This window comes from Telmatherina bonti (genome assembly GCF_933228915.1).
Source record: "Telmatherina bonti genome assembly, chromosome: 11".
NCBI classification, from domain to species: Eukaryota; Metazoa; Chordata; class Actinopteri; order Atheriniformes; family Telmatherinidae; genus Telmatherina; species Telmatherina bonti.
In genome coordinates, this window is record NC_136629.1 from 11,950,208 (window position 1) to 11,965,842 (window position 15,635).

The window sequence follows — 15,635 nt, forward strand, 5'->3', positions numbered from 1 at the left end:
TTAGCTGCCCAGACGAGCGTTCACAAGTCACCATCACCTTTTCATCCAGTCCCAATCAGAAGGAACTTCCTCCATCAATGGAACAGGTGTCTGTCATGCTGAAATAACATCAGACTATTTTAGCGTACGTTGGGTGAAAAGCTAAACAAATGGTCCAACTCTAGCTTACAAATAATAACTGAACCTGAACTCCTCATCCTGATACAGGAATATTGATAAAACAGCAGGATTCAGAGCAAGCCGTTCCCATCCTGCTAGGTGAAGTGTCAGAGCTTCAGCAGTTAAGACTTCCTTCATTTCCTCCCAATTAGTGTTGTCCTTTATTTAAGAGCTGTTCTATTTAGTTCCGCTCGCTCTCTGGAAACAAAATACACTTGACGACAATGTGCTCCTTCCTATCTGTAGTACCACCCATGATTGAGAGGAATTGTTCTCTAGCTACTTGTAATTTCTTCATGACGGAGGAAACTATTCCAGTGTATTGGTGCATTAACAGTATACTCAGGATGGGTTGGGTCAGTTTGGAAGTTTGAATGGGGTTTTTATGCAGAATAGAAACAAGTCGAAGCATCTAGTCTTCCAGTAGCCATGTTTGCATGAGTCTTTGTAATGAGAAACGTTCAGAAAATTCAGGCTGTGTTAAAAAAATTGACAGACTGCATGGTAACCAGCAGGTTACTTTTACTGGTGTTTGCTGTCACAGATGGGCCAAAATAAAAGCTTTAATTCATGTGTTGTCTCCCACTGATTTTATCTTGGCCTGGTTCAGCGAAGCTATCTTTTACTGTCTGTAAAATGAATTCTTTCCTTTTTTTTACCAACTTTTTGCACCCCTTTTTCAGGGTCCTCCTGGACGAGCAGGCTTTCCGGTAACCGTCTTTTTAACTTTAACTGTCTGTGTGTTTCTTTGTGCAGAATTTGCATGGGTGAATAGTGATCTCTCTGTTCTCTGCTGAGTAGTGCCGCTTCTGTTTGGATAACATGCCTTTCATCTCTGTCTCTGGGACGGTTTTCTCCACATTTAATCCACATCATAACACATGCATAGCTTTTAAACTGCTGCATTGATTAAAGTGAGGTTGTGCAACTTATTAAAAGAAAACACTTTCATGTTGAGAGATAGATGTGTTCTAGACTGAAAGTGCTTAAAGTTGATGGTGCAGAGTAGTCCACCGGCATGCCGCCCAAAACCCAAATCTACAAAAGATTTATGTGGGCCATATAAAGGAATTTTGCACCATAATCTCTGAACTGACATGTTTGTCCTGAGTTGCATAACCTTGCCTTAATATCAGAAATGTTATGGCCAGAAACTGCATTTAGATTACAGAAGCGTTTGCAGCGTATTTCCTAATTCATGACACCCTGTACTTCACCTGTTAACAGTTTGTTTTCCATGTCCGATGTCTTCAGATACATGCGACGTGGATGTGAAGTTAGTTATCAGATTCATTCTGTGATTTCTGCTCTGGTCATGTTTGTCAGATATCAGAAATGCTGCTACGTCAGTGGAACTACTGGCTACTTGCTTACAAAACTTAGAAGTATCCATGAGCTGGTGGTCATATCGGATGTCAGGTTCTTCTTTTGGTACTACGGTGGCTACGCAAGCAAGCAGTTTATCACTCAGCTGCAGAGGACGTCCATCAGGGAGAAAGAAGTCAAACTTAATTGTCAGAAATGAATGCAGCTGTGTGTTCAGTTGAAAGGAATCTGAATATTTAATTTAATTTAATTTAATTTAATTTAATTTAATTTAATTTAATTTAATTTAATTTAATTTAATTTAATTTAATTTAAAATTATGCAGCAACAAAGTAATCTCTTACAGATATGGTGCAAATAAATCCATCACACATATAAATTGGAAATTAGTCCAATTTGTATTAACTGTATTCATATAAACCAGTTCATAAAAATGATGACGTTGCTGAGAAAATTTATCCTCCATCCTGAGGTGCAGGAAGAGACGGTGGAGAGGAAAACCACCATTAGAACCAGAACCAGGAAGGATAGCCATCCAGTCATCCTGCAGAATAACTAAACAGGATCTGAGAAAGAAGACAAACATGAATGAATGACAACAAAGTCAGATGTTTCTGCATGGAGAGAAAAGAGAGCAGAGAGGAGCCCAGTGCATCATGGGATGGATAAGGGTCAGCATAATCAGAAAGGTCAGTTTGATCTGATCCGATCTGGAAGGTAGAGAGGAAACAGCGGACCGTATTAAAGCAGTGTGGCAGAGATCAGGAGCTTTTTGTTTTGTGTGCGAGTGCAGTGAGCAGCACATTTTATCGCTTTGTTGTGACTTTCTGCAGCTCACTCCCCCCACAGCTTCAACTCCACTCCCAAATAATATCAGAACATAAGTGTTGGTCATGTGTGTGATGACTTTTGCTTTCCAAAAACCTTACTGTATTCACCTAATTCATTAAAACCGAGTCTTATTCTCTCATTGAAATAAACAGGATTTGGTTGGATCAGCCCACTTTCCAAACCTTTCACCTTGAAACATTATTCAGAGTTTTGAGCAAAGTTTTGAACAAAAAGTGATGAAAAACGTCTCAGAAACTGTATCAAATATGAATCAATCCCTCCCTTTTCTTCACCGCTTGTTCTGCTGAAGGGTCATGGAGAGGTGGAGCCTATCCCAGCAATCACTGGGCAAGAGGCAGGGTACGTCCTGAACTGGTCACCAGTCCATCACAGACACAAGACACGTTTGGCTTTTCAGGGTTAAATCATGTCAAAAGTAGGAGATTAAACACACCTTGACACGTCTCAGGTGGGCAGCCCCCATTATGACACGTGTCCCTGGCTGTGGACCAGGATCAGATTGATCCATTTGGCCCTGAGTTTGGCTCAGGACCGTTCAGCACCTCCAGCTGCAGAGCTCTACTCATCACTCTTAAGCAACATGCTTCTGTTTTGTCTCCACCCTTCATTTTCTTGCCAGCACACACCCACACTGTATGGTTTCCATCATGGTGACAGTTCACCTGACCCATCCAGAATCTGCCCCCTCCCACCTAAAGCAGCAAACCAGTGATGGAGAACACCCCCATGTTGAAGTAAACGTTTCGGTCCAAGCGGCTGCTTCTCCCTACGTGATAGATTACACGCAACAAGCTGGGGGAAATAACTTCTTGAGCGGTCTTGGGTTTAATGACGGCGTGAGGATGTGGTTTCTGGAAGGAGGATCTTCAAGCAGGGAAAATCAAGAAGCTGTGTTTTTGTTGAATGTGGTTATTTCAGAACAGCACATGTTAGATCAGAGCAAGCGAAGCGGGCTGACGGTTCTGTTGTGATGGATGGATTATAAACACGCCGCTCCCTCCTCTTGTTACCAAAACACATAACTTATGCAGGTGGAATGCACTTCCACGTAACAGCGGAGCATTTTGGGGGCTGCCACTAATAACAGAATAATAACTCATTCATGATCTATAAAAGCTAACATGATATATAGAGTCACTCATCTGTTTACCAGTAGCTGCCATACTGAAGGTGGATACAGACTGGGACTGGTTTAGTAGGCTCTGTACGGGTCTGGTCCAGCTAAGGCTCATTAAGGCTGGAACTCCCTGACAGACACCACCAAGGACCTGCAAAAATCCTTCGGAGTGCCGTGAGTGTGTCAGCTCAAGTCCTGAGGTGTGTTTTTACATGTGCAGAAGTGTGTGGTGATACACCAACGCACACAGGACCATCGAGGCTTTATTAATCGGAATATCACATGACAGTGTGCAAGATGTGCAGAGGCCTTCGTATGCTGGTAAAACCCGTCAACAGCTGCTAACATCTGGCTCTGAATGCAGTGTGAAAATGTTTCGTTGGCACTCGATACCATGTTGAATGAGGACGTGTTGTTATTGGCTTCGGCTCTGCGTGGCGTTGCTGTTACGACCATGTTACTGAGACACCCAGGTTGCCAAGACAACCAGGTTGCTGAAAAGACCAGGTTGCCAAGACAACCAGGTTACTGAGATGACCAGGTGGCTGAGACAACCAGGTTGCCAAGACAACCAGGATGCTGAGACGACCAGGTTGCTGTGACGACCAGGTTGCTGAGACAACCAGGTTGCTGTGACAACCAGGTTGCTGTGACGACCAGGTTGCTGAAACGACCTGGTTGCTGTGACGACCAGGTTGCTGAGACAACCAGGTTGCTGTGACGACCAGGATGCCGTGACGACCAGGTTGCAGATACAACCAGGTTGCTGAGACAACCATGTTGCTGGGACGACCAGGTTGCTGAGACAACCAGGTTGCTGTGACGACCAGGTTGCCGAGACAGCCAGGTTGCCAAGACAACCAGGTTGCTGAAAAGACCAGGTTGCCAAGACAACTAGGTTGCTGAGACAACCAGGTTGCTGTGACAACCAGGATGCTGAGACGACCAGGTTGCTGAGATGACCAGGTTGCCAAGACAACCAGGATGCTGAGACGACCAGGATGCTGAGACGACCTGGTTGCCAAGACAACCAGGATGCTGAGACGACCAGGATGCTGAGACGACCAGGTTGCTGTGACGACCAGGTTGCTGTGATGACCAGGTTGCTGTACTCGGCTCTACAGAAGCGAGCTTAGCTCAGACTTTCTGATGGAAACATCTCACCTGCAGACCCAGAAAGCCACAAAACCAGCAGACTTTAGTCCGCTGAGACCCGCTGAGGTTTCACAGACATATTACATGATTTACAGACATGTGAACCACTTTATCCACACATATGATGCGTATTTTATGCAGAGCTTTTCTAACCGTGTTGACCAATCAAATCACTTCTGATTCTGTTTAATAGTTTTAGTTTTTAACGCATCAATTCACAACAAAGTCATCTAAAGTCGCTTTACAGACATAATCAATACAAGCCAATTTGTAATAATCAGGTTACAACAAACCTCATTATTCCTGTTAATAACTGTGTTCATATAAACCAATTCATCAACATATATACCTAAACCGACCCATAAAGGTGCACAGGTTGTCTGCCTGGGACCTGGTTCCATAGGGGGGGTCTCATAACTGAAGGCTCCAATAATAACAATAATAATAAGTCATTTTTACTTTATTGATCCCAAATGGGGAATTACGACCTGCATTTTACCCATCTCTAGTAGATTTACTAGGACGCCCTGGGTTGCCATATTTTAGCGCCCGGTGAGCAGTTGAGGCGTTACGGGCCGTGCTCGGCGCCCTTCACTCATTTACCTTTGCTACCAGACCGGGGACTTTGGGACCAGGTCTTCCAGACTCAAGCCCACCTCTGTAACCACTGAGCTACCCCTTCCCCTCTGCCTCCCAGTAGAACCACCAGTAAACCTGCTGTCTGGGAGGGAAGTACACTTTGGGTCAATCTGACATCTTTAAGATCCAAAGGATTTTGGTTTTATATTTAGTTTGATCTTTTATACGCGAGGCGAAGAGTTTCTATCCTGGATTTAACAAGGAGCCGATAAGGAGAGGCTGAAACTGGCGACGTGATAATTCCCATCAGAACCACATTCTGAATCCATCAGTCCCTCCAGGATTTCACTGCCTTTCTTTCCACCTAAAAGTCCGGATTTTGTAGCAGCTCTGGCAAAAAAAATGTGCGATTATTTTTAATGTTTTCTTCTTTTTCTTGTGAAATTACTGAAAATATTTTCTTTACTGTGGTAATATAAATTCGTTAGATCTTTTCAGCCTTCATCAGTGAAGCTGCAACTTGTTACAGCAGCAAAAATAAAAAGAAAGAGACCTTATTTGATTGTTCTTCGCTGATCATCATGAGATGTCGTCACATGTTCTGACCATAGACTGTTTAAGGGAGATGGGCGGAGCCTCCATGACGTTACCCGTAGGTTTCTGAAGAGCTGAATTGAAGCTCGGTGGGCGGCTCCTACCATCGCCATCTTGGCAGCGTCATGTGTGTCGTCTCACCCGGAATATACAAATATGGGCAAAGAGGTGGAGCTGAGAGGGGGTCTTGGAGCGTCATGGTGATGATTGACATTAAGCGATCTCCGAGCTTTCTGTAGCTAAGAGCTAACCGAGCTAACCCGGAGATAACAGGAGCTAACAAGCTAACGGAGGTAAGCGAGCTAAAGCTAAGTCACGTTGTTAACCGACTAAAAACCGCGGTTGTTCTAAATGAAGCTAAATGAACTAACCCGGAGATAACAGCTTAAAACCGCGGTTGTTCTACGTTCTTCTTACTTGAAGCCGGCAATTGGTACCTGTCGATCAAAAGGACACGCCCCTAAATATGCCAAACTTCGAGATTAATTGACTTTTAAATGGGCGAGTTAGAAAAAAAATTCACTCCCCCCACAGTTGTCATGAAGGTAAACCTGACCTATTAAACATAAAATAGATTTTTGAACCAGGCTGTTTATTTCTGCTGTGAAGTTGGCCTTTTTAACATGGGAGTCTATGGGGATGAGTTCTGTTTTGGAGCCCCTAGTGGATGAAGGAGGAACTGCAGTTTTATGCACTTCTGCATAGGCTTCACTTTTAACCGCTGGAGGTTGCTGCTTGGTTCTGACCTTCTTCAATGTGGTTCATCTCATCAGCACATTGTTGTTGTTTTTTTTGTAATTATAAAAACAAATTTAGTTTGTCTTCTCCTGCAACGCTGCAGCACTGCAACAGCTCTTTCAGTGGGAGCAGGATGTCGTCCACCGTTTCATATCGGCCACTTTTTAATTCCACTTTAATTTGGGAGAAAATTTTAATCCACTTTAAAGATGAAAAATGACCCATATTAAACTGACAATTCCAAATTACATTCAGTTCAGAATTAAACTTCCAAAGTAAGTTGCTGGTTTGTTCCCATTTTAAATCCAAAATGATTTCCTCTATCATGTAAATACTCATCCTGCTCTCTGTTCACTGCGGTCGTTCTGCGCATTCTCGTCACCTCGCACCGTCGCGGTCACGCACACATCTTGCACGGTCTGGCCATTCGGCGCTCTGAAGTGCAACCGTCACACATCTTTTTCTTGGTGGCACCGTTGTGCCTGACATTTCACAGGTCCAGGTGAAGGACTTTAATTCTGTCTCTGAATGTCTGTCTGCACATTCTGTATTCATTCCTTCCTAACGCCAGCTCAGAGCAGAGTCGCACTGTGATAAATAGCCAAGGGGGGGTGTCTATAGGTCTGATCCACAGCTGAATGTCATGTTGTGTGTCGGCTTTATATTAAAATAAGATGCACAGCGAAGAATGACACAGATGACAATCACAGAAACCACAACCGATTGCAGGGAAAACGATGGAATTTGGTCATTTTAAGAGTTTTAAAATGAGTTTCTCACAAGGTCCCAGCAAATTCAGTTTAAACTATGGTGCGGGCCAGGATGACCTGAAGGCTGTTTTGCAAAACTCTCAGACCTGCTGTAGTGATGCTTTTACTTTGTGCTGAATAATCACCCTCAGTCCTGCATGGAAGCAGCAGCTGGGGATGAAATCCACATCTAGGGATGCAACAGCCTGGCTTTATATCAGGACCTTGGACAGGGCTTCAACCAGCGCAGCGTCAGCGCGAGAGACTTTACATCACAAACTGCGCCAGAGATAGAAGCACATGAAGCCAGTTTTTGTTCAGAATCAGTTAAAACACAAGAAGTGTGTGCAGGAGATGGCTTGTGATGTCAAAGGTAAAGCAGGACATAAACTGATTGGTTTGTTTGAGTCATGTCTGATGTCTGTCTGATATCAGGGGACAAATGAATCATGCTGTCGTCTGACAGGCCTGTAGGAGCCCGAGCAGAGGCTGGACATGGAGGAAAGTCCTGTCACACACATCAGTCAGATGAGCTTTTATCAAGGATGGACGTGATTATCACTGAAAACAGGAAGAAAGAAAAAAGCTGCTGGAAAAGCAGGAAGAAGCTGAAGTGTGTGTTTTATTATTCAGCTAATGAAGACGTAAAAACCAATCCAGATCCAGGAGCTTCTCATCGGTGGCGTTTCTTCTGATAGTCTCTGACGGAAGCGTGTTGTTGAGGACGTTGATAAAGACAGCAAGACAACTTCACTAAGTTGGTCACAGAGCTAACACCATTGTTTCTCCTTTACTTTGTGTGTTTGGTGGGAACAGACTGAAGCAGATAAGGTGTTTGTACATGAAGGTTACTCTGATGCAAGAAGCAGACAGGTTTGAACACTAACCCTGCATCAGAGGAAGATGTGTGGCTGTATTTTCCCTTCCATGTGCTTGTCTCACCATTATGCATGGCATGTTCATCCCACTAACACCAATGGTTCTGTGCCTTAAAGGGATACCATGATAAGTGGACTTTGAAGTCTTGCATGACATGACTTTTGACACGGCTAACAGTAAAGTGGGACTGACAGCAGCTGGGACATTGGCTGTTGCTCCAATAAAAAGCAAAGAGATTGGACCTGTAAATGCCAAAAAGCCTGGAAGTCTAAATATCACGGTATCCCTTTAAGAGTTGGAGACGGCTTCACCATGTAACTAATCCCTATTCCTTCTGGATCTGTACTGGTCAATAGGGTGACAAAGGAAGTATGGGAATTCCAGGAAGAATGGTGAGTGGTTTTGGAGTACTATGGTTATATTTACAGTCTTTTACAAAACTGATCACAGCAAAACCAGAAGTAAACAAGCACTGTAACAGATGAACTCCAGTTAACTGATGGTTCAGGTTCCTCAGCTCAATGCGTAGAGTCAGACTTCTTAATCACAGATCATTAAGTACACAGTGATGCCAATTAATGTTCAATTAGCCTCTTTCTGCACCAGTCTAACTTTATCAATCATAGCAAACAGATTACTTCTCCAAGTCCAAAGTACTCTGTTCTGGATTCTGTGGTGGCCAGTCTGAGCCCCATGAATCCTGGTACTGTCGTCTTGAAATGTGGCCGTGCCATCAGGAAGATGGGAAAAGCTGCTACTACTACTAAGATCTACTAAGATCCCAGTGTGTGAGTAGTAATTTGTGTGTGCAGTCTAGAATTTTGTGCGTTGGACTAAACCCCGGTTTGCAGGAGATTTACTGAGACTGATTGTGTAAAAGGACGGCAGGTGGAAACGTGTTGCAGAATCTATTTAAAAGAGTAGTTTGGAGAGGAAACATGACCTACAGCAAACAAATCAAACTGATACACAAATAAACGCTGTATGGGGGTAAATTTATGAAAAAGAAGTTTAAAACTTTGTGAAAAGGGGATGAAGTAAAAAGACGGTATATTAGACATTAGAAGGTGAATAGAAGAAAAATTACTGTCAGAAATTCAGCTACTGAAAAAAAAAGCATGTTTGGCCCTAGTTAATGACTGCAAAGTGCATGGAAACTGAATAACCGTGATCATCCAGCGACACGTGCCATTAGGACTTGGGCAGCACAGCTGGGGTTTCCTGCAGTGACACGCAATATCTGTCATTTGCAGGTATGTTTGACTCACCTTGAAATCCATCCTAAATTCCTCCAACAGCTCCAAAATGCTGGATAAGTGATATGCTTTGATGATTGTTTCCTCGTTCATCCCCAATATATTCCCACAAGGGTGATGAACACGTCTCTGCGTCTCCTGGCTTTGTTTCGATGTCTCCTTCTGACAATAGCTGCAATTACACAGACTGTTTGAATGTCCTTTTGAAACATGTTAAATATAGACACAGTTTCTATCAACAACATTGATCTCAGATTTGACATTGCAGGTGCTAAATTAATATATTTACATTTTCTCTTCCCAACACATGCAGAATAGTGTGCGAACACTCCATATTGCATATTCATTGCGGCAGTTGCACTAACTGGATGCAGATGCGCTATTTTTTACCTCTTAAAGACATCACTCTCAGTGCGCGCTGTTAGGAAATTATTTGCAAACCTTTATTAGATCTGGACCTGAGTGTTGCTGAACAAAGACCTAACCAACTGCAGCAACCCCAGATCATCGACTGCCCCCACAGGCTTGTACGGTAGACACCCTGAGGCTCCATCGATCTGGAACGGGGTCAATCTGGACTCAACATGACATTCCGTTGCTCTTTATGCTCTCCATAAAATGCATGCTTTTTTCTCCAGTTAGCCACATTGTTTAGTGGTTTTCTTATGGCTGAACAGCTGTTCAGTCATTTAAGTTCCCTTAACATTGTTTGGAAATGTTCTTACTTTCATCAATAACCAGACTCCTGAGTTCTACTGTTGTTTTTCTTCAATCTGGTTTCACCAAACGTTTCAGTAATCACTGATCACCATCATTCAGGAGTTTTTTTTCACCCACGTTTCTTCCTGGAAGACAATGGTTTCCCATCATTGTTCCAGTTTTTAATATTGCCTTGGGCAGTTCTTAATCTAGTTTTAGTAGTTTCTGCAGCTTCTAAAATATTTTCATTGCTTGATGCAGACAATTTGACCCATCAAAACAACAAAGCAGCTCCAGAAGATAGGGTTTTTACACATGTTTGATGAAGAATTGACAAGCTGTCATTGCAAAAATCGGGGTTTAATTACTTATTGCAGCTAAAAGATAATCAGCTGTGCAGTAATGATCCTATAGGCTAACTCTGACTTAACGACTGACACAACCATCAGATCTCAGCAGAAAATCAAAAGGAAGTGTCAAAACCTGCAGTGTGAACATAGGCTTAGTATTGGCTGTGGCTGCTAAAGCTCACATTACCAGAAAGTTTCTTTTAGTTGGAAATGCTTTAAAAAGACTTTTAGAAATCACTGTGAAATTAACAACCTACTTTTATTTGTCTGTTTTTTCATCGGACCAGAGAAAATGCCAGGCCTGAGCGGATATGTTGGGTTAATGGAAGGAAACTGACTTAGCAGCTCGCTAACGCTAATCAACTGTTTCAGACATGACATGGTTATAAGGCTGACTCTGCACATTATGCTTTGGTTTCCTTTGGGCATTTGTATTAATCAAAAATCTAATGTATTCAAAATATGGACATATTAAGCCAAAGTGGAAACCCTGTAAACTGCATTTAGTGATTTTAGGCAGGTTTGTTTGTACACCACAGGTCATGTACAAGACAATTGAAATGGCTTTATATGTAAAACATTAAAAGCGTTTCAGATGGTGTTTTTTTAGATTAAAAGCTGTTTCTTCTGTGTCAAATATCTCTACCCTCCTGTGATCTTTGTTTCCTTCATTTGGATGCTTACTTTGTCCTTAGATAAAATGTTTAAAACACAACAATCCACAGTGTCTCAGTTTACTATAAATATGACTCAGATATGTTTTAGAAAATGTCATCAAATCTAATGCAATGTCTATTCAGCATAGATTTAATCAGTTTGAAACGCTTAAACACTGTTTGACATTGTAACCAGCACATTGTTTGCAGCATAATGAGGCCTTAAGCTTCCATTTTCCTCATAACTTCCACATCATTACTGTAGCCCCCCCGTCAGCCCCTTCACAATCATCCCCATCACTAGTCCTGAGGATGCTGCATGCCCCGAACCCTCTCCATGTCTCTAACACTGGTTCCTCTCTTTCTTGTGTTTCTCTCCTCCCTTCACACCTGTTTGCATGCGACTGTGCCTGCTGTGACTGATCCCAGGGCTTAAAAGGACGATCAGGGGAGAAGGTAAGTTTAGGAACATGTTTGCAGGGTCTTATTAAAGTAAAGCTCATAGACCGTATATGAAAGATGGACGGAGCCTTTGGCAGTTAAAAGTGAAGAGTATGCAGAAGTGCATAAAACCGCAGTTCCCTCTTCATCCACTAGGGGCTCCAAAGCAGAGCGAATCCCCATCGACTCCCATGTTAAAAAGACCAACTTCACAGCAGAAATAAACATGTTTACAGCCTGGTTCAAAAATCCATTTTTTTAGGTTTAATAGGTCAGGTTTACCTTCATGACAACTGTGGGATGAGTGAATTTTTTTTACTAACTCGCCCGTTTAAAAGTCAATTAATCTCGAAGTTCGGCATATTTAGGGGCGTGTCCTTTTGATCGACAGGTACCAATTGCCGGCTTCAAGTCAGAAGAACGTAGAACAACCGCGGTTTTAAGCTGTTATCTCCGGGTTAGTTCATTTAGCTCTTAGCTACAGAAAGCTCTGAGTTCGCCATCATCCACCATGACGCTCACAGCCCCTCTCTCAGCTCCACCTCTTTGCCCATATTTGTATTTTCCGGGTGAGACGACACGCATGCCGCTGCCAAGATGGCGACGGTAGGAACCGCCGACCGAGCTTCAATTCAGCTCTTCAGAAACCTATGGGTGACGTCACAGAGGCTCTGTCCATCTCCATATACAGTCTCTGGTAAAGCTCCATGGCAAATACGGATTGTGTCTGCTGCTCTGGTCCTCTGGTTGGTGCCTTCGGTTACATTGGTTACCTTCAGTCAACTTAAAGAAAAGCAGGGGACATTTGGGCTGTTTAAGGTCATTTACGTGCTCAGATTTGACCTTGTGGGTGTTACAGATGCTCAGAAGTACTGAGTGTACAGGTAGCATGTGATTTTGCTCTACAATTTTAAACAGCATTGGGGTCACACTCTGTAACTGGTTTCCCACCCTGGTTGGATTACCTGAACCCTTTACACTGTGAAACACAATAGCAACTATTTGTCACATAAGTGTCTGAAAGTTCTCATTTAAGACTCCCCAAAGAAAGCAAAGAGACATTTATAGAGGCCACAGCAGAGTACGTGCGGCATTTAGTGAAGAGAACTTGTAATGAACAGTTATATATTATGATAATTGTTTTGTTATTGGTGGGTTGCGCAGCAGTTAAATCTTGGCTTTTTGTCATGCTGAAATAATCATTAGCGCAAGCTGCCAGCTGGATAAAGAAATGACTGATATTTGCCTCAAGGTGGACATAACGTGTAAGACAACTTTTACTGTAGTCTCTGGTATCTCCCACTTGGCTCTATGAATTACCAAAGTGTGTGAACAGAGACGGTAAACATGCAGTAAATCTGCCGGTGGGAACGTTAAAGTCAAAATGATCAGTTTTATTCGCAGCAGCAGGAGTGTAAAAAATTCCTGCAGTTGCTGAGGGTTGATCTGGAGTTCAGTGTATGAAGCTGTTCTAACAAACACTTGGATCCAAAGCTGAAGAGAGAAACATGCTGAGGACCATTGTTTGGAGAATTTAACATGTGAGCTGAGAAATGTCTCTTGTTTATTCCCAAACACCTGCAGGTCCACAATCGAGACAATTATCACCTGTACCCAAACAGTGTAACCCTCAGACATTTCCATTGAGCCCACCCTCAGGTACCTTCCTGGGAAAGCCATGAATACAGCCCCCCCCCCCCCCCCCTTCAAAATAATGTCAGCTTAATTTAGTTCATTTTAAATCTGATTTAAATTATAGTTAGTAATGTTTACACATAAATTGTGAGCATTTTGACTCTTTCTATTAATGCTGGAAGCATTAATATTTGTTTTCTTTTTTAAAAATAATTGTAAAACAATTTGAGAGCATTTGTCTCTTTTTCCCTTAACTGGACCGAACAGTTAAGAAACTTACTGACTTACTGACTCACTGACTTATCGAATGAGTGACTCACTGACTGACTCACTGACTGAATGACTTACTGACCCACTGACTGACTCACTGTCTGATTCATTGACTCACTTACTGACTCAGTGACTGATTCACTGACTCACTTACTGACTCAGTGACTGATTCACTGACTCACTGACTGAATGACTTACTGACCCACTGACTGACTCACTGTCTGATTCATTGACTCACTTACTGACTCAGTGACTGATTCACTGACTTACTGACTGAATGACTTACTGACTCATTGACTGATTGACCCATTGACTGACTCACTGTCTGATTCACTGACTCACTGATCGACTGACTGGCTGACTGACTCTTTTTTGTTAACATTGTGAGCATTTGTCTCTTTTTCCATTAACTAGACTAAACAGTAAGAAACTAACTGACTCACTCACTCACTGACTCACTGCCGGACTCACTGTCTCATTGACTAACTCACTGACTCACTGACCGACGGACTGGCTGACTGACTGTTTTTTGTTCATATTCTGAGCATTTGTCTCTTTTTCTAGACTATTCAGTTAAGAAACTAAATGACTGACTGACTGACTGACTGATTCATTAACTCACTGACTGACTTACTCACTGATTGACGCACTGACTCACTAACTGGCTAACTGACTGACTCATTGACTGACTGACTGACTAGCTGGCTAACTGACTGACTCATTGACTGACTGACTGACTGACTGACTGACTGATTCATTGACTCACTGACTGACTCACTGACTGACTAACTGACTAACGGACTGACTCATTGACTGACTGGCTAACTGACTGACTAACTTACTCACTGATTGACTGATGCACTGACTCACTGACTGACTCACTGACTGACTAACTGGCTAACTGGCTAACTGACTGAGTCATTGACTGACTGACTGACTAACTGACTGACTAACTTACTCACTGATTGACTGATGCACTGACTTACCGACTGACTCACTGACTGACTAACTGGCTAACTGGCTGAATCACTTTTTCTGTTAATTTGTCTCTTTCTCCCTTGTTCTAAGCAGAGAAGAAACTGACTGCTGACTAACTGACTCATAGACTGACTGACTCACTTTTTCTGTTTACGTTGTGAGCATTTGTTTGCACACATCTGTAAAAAGTAGTTCCAGGATGATGTTTTGCATCGTTAGCATCTCCTCTTCCTCTAACATCTGGAAACATCTGGGAAGTGAGGAGAGCAGCTGTTTCAGGAGAGGAATGTCGTCCCGTTCTGGTCTGATGCAGGATTCCAGCTGCTTCCATGATGCTCCAGATGTTTTGTACTGGTGGAACTGGACTGCAGCAGACCAGTTCTCCTGTTCCACCATGCTGCTGGGATGATGCAGGATGTGGTTCAGCATTGCTGAAATCTGCAAGGTCTTCCCTGAAAGAGATGTTGTCTGGATGTGAGCAGATGTTACTTTTCATCATTGATGGATTTATATACGCTTTATTGGTGCAGGAGATTCACAAATCATTACATTCTGGTTTTATTTATTTATTTTAACAAACTGTTAACATTCACCCAGTCTTCCAAACAGAATCCATTTATTAAATGTGTCCATAATCAACCAAAGACAGGTTGACGCATAGTCAGGGGAAGCTGGGAATCTATCCAGCAACCCTTCAGCTGTCAAGTGACGGCTCTTCCCCCTGAGCAACAGCTGCCCTACTCCATCGGTGGATGGCAAAATTATTATGTACAAATCAATTAAAATGATCAAAACAGGAAAGAGACAATGAATGGACACATGCAAGAGACAGTGCAGCGTGGCTGGAAGAGTTTTCCTAACAGGATACACGAAGCAGACGTGGAGGGCAACAGCATACCTGCAACACAGAGCTGAGCTGTTGAAATGCCAAGCTAGCTTTGATTCTCTGAGCTGAAGCAGTCTGTTGAAGACTGAGCGCAAGGACTGGATGAGATGAGCTGAGCAAGATTGAGAGGGGTCCTGCAGAGCACCTCCAACCTCATCATTCATGATGTTTGGCCTTCTTTCAGCAGCTTGGAAACATTTAGGAACATATTATTCATGCAGGAGAAGCGGCTCTGTTCTGCAGCAGATCTCTGCTCCAGCCCTGCTCTCTCCATTGCAGAGTCATCAGAAACCGTCTGCAGGGACCATGACTCAGA

General features: G+C 42.9%; 1 protein-coding gene across 14 annotated transcripts in view; it reads left to right on the forward strand.

The window, feature by feature from the left end:
• The first annotated feature begins 836 nt into the window (after positions 1-836).
• Positions 837-15,635, forward strand: part of LOC306762502 (uncharacterized protein) — an 82,457-nt gene continuing 67,658 nt past the window's right edge. For 11 of the 14 annotated variants that reach the window (XR_013771501.1, XM_079248997.1, XM_079248999.1 and 8 more), the window contains exons 1-3: positions 849-869; positions 8,505-8,540; positions 11,539-11,565. Coding sequence is in view for 13 of the 14 variants with exons in the window: in XM_079248997.1 (XP_079105123.1) it covers positions 8,520-8,540; positions 11,539-11,565 (48 nt within the window). In the remaining variant the exon portion in view is untranslated. Of the gene's footprint in view, positions 870-8,504; positions 8,541-11,538; positions 11,566-15,635 lie in introns of all 14 variants that reach the window. The other 3 variants (XM_079248992.1, XM_079248990.1, XM_079248991.1) reach the window with 1 other exon arrangement.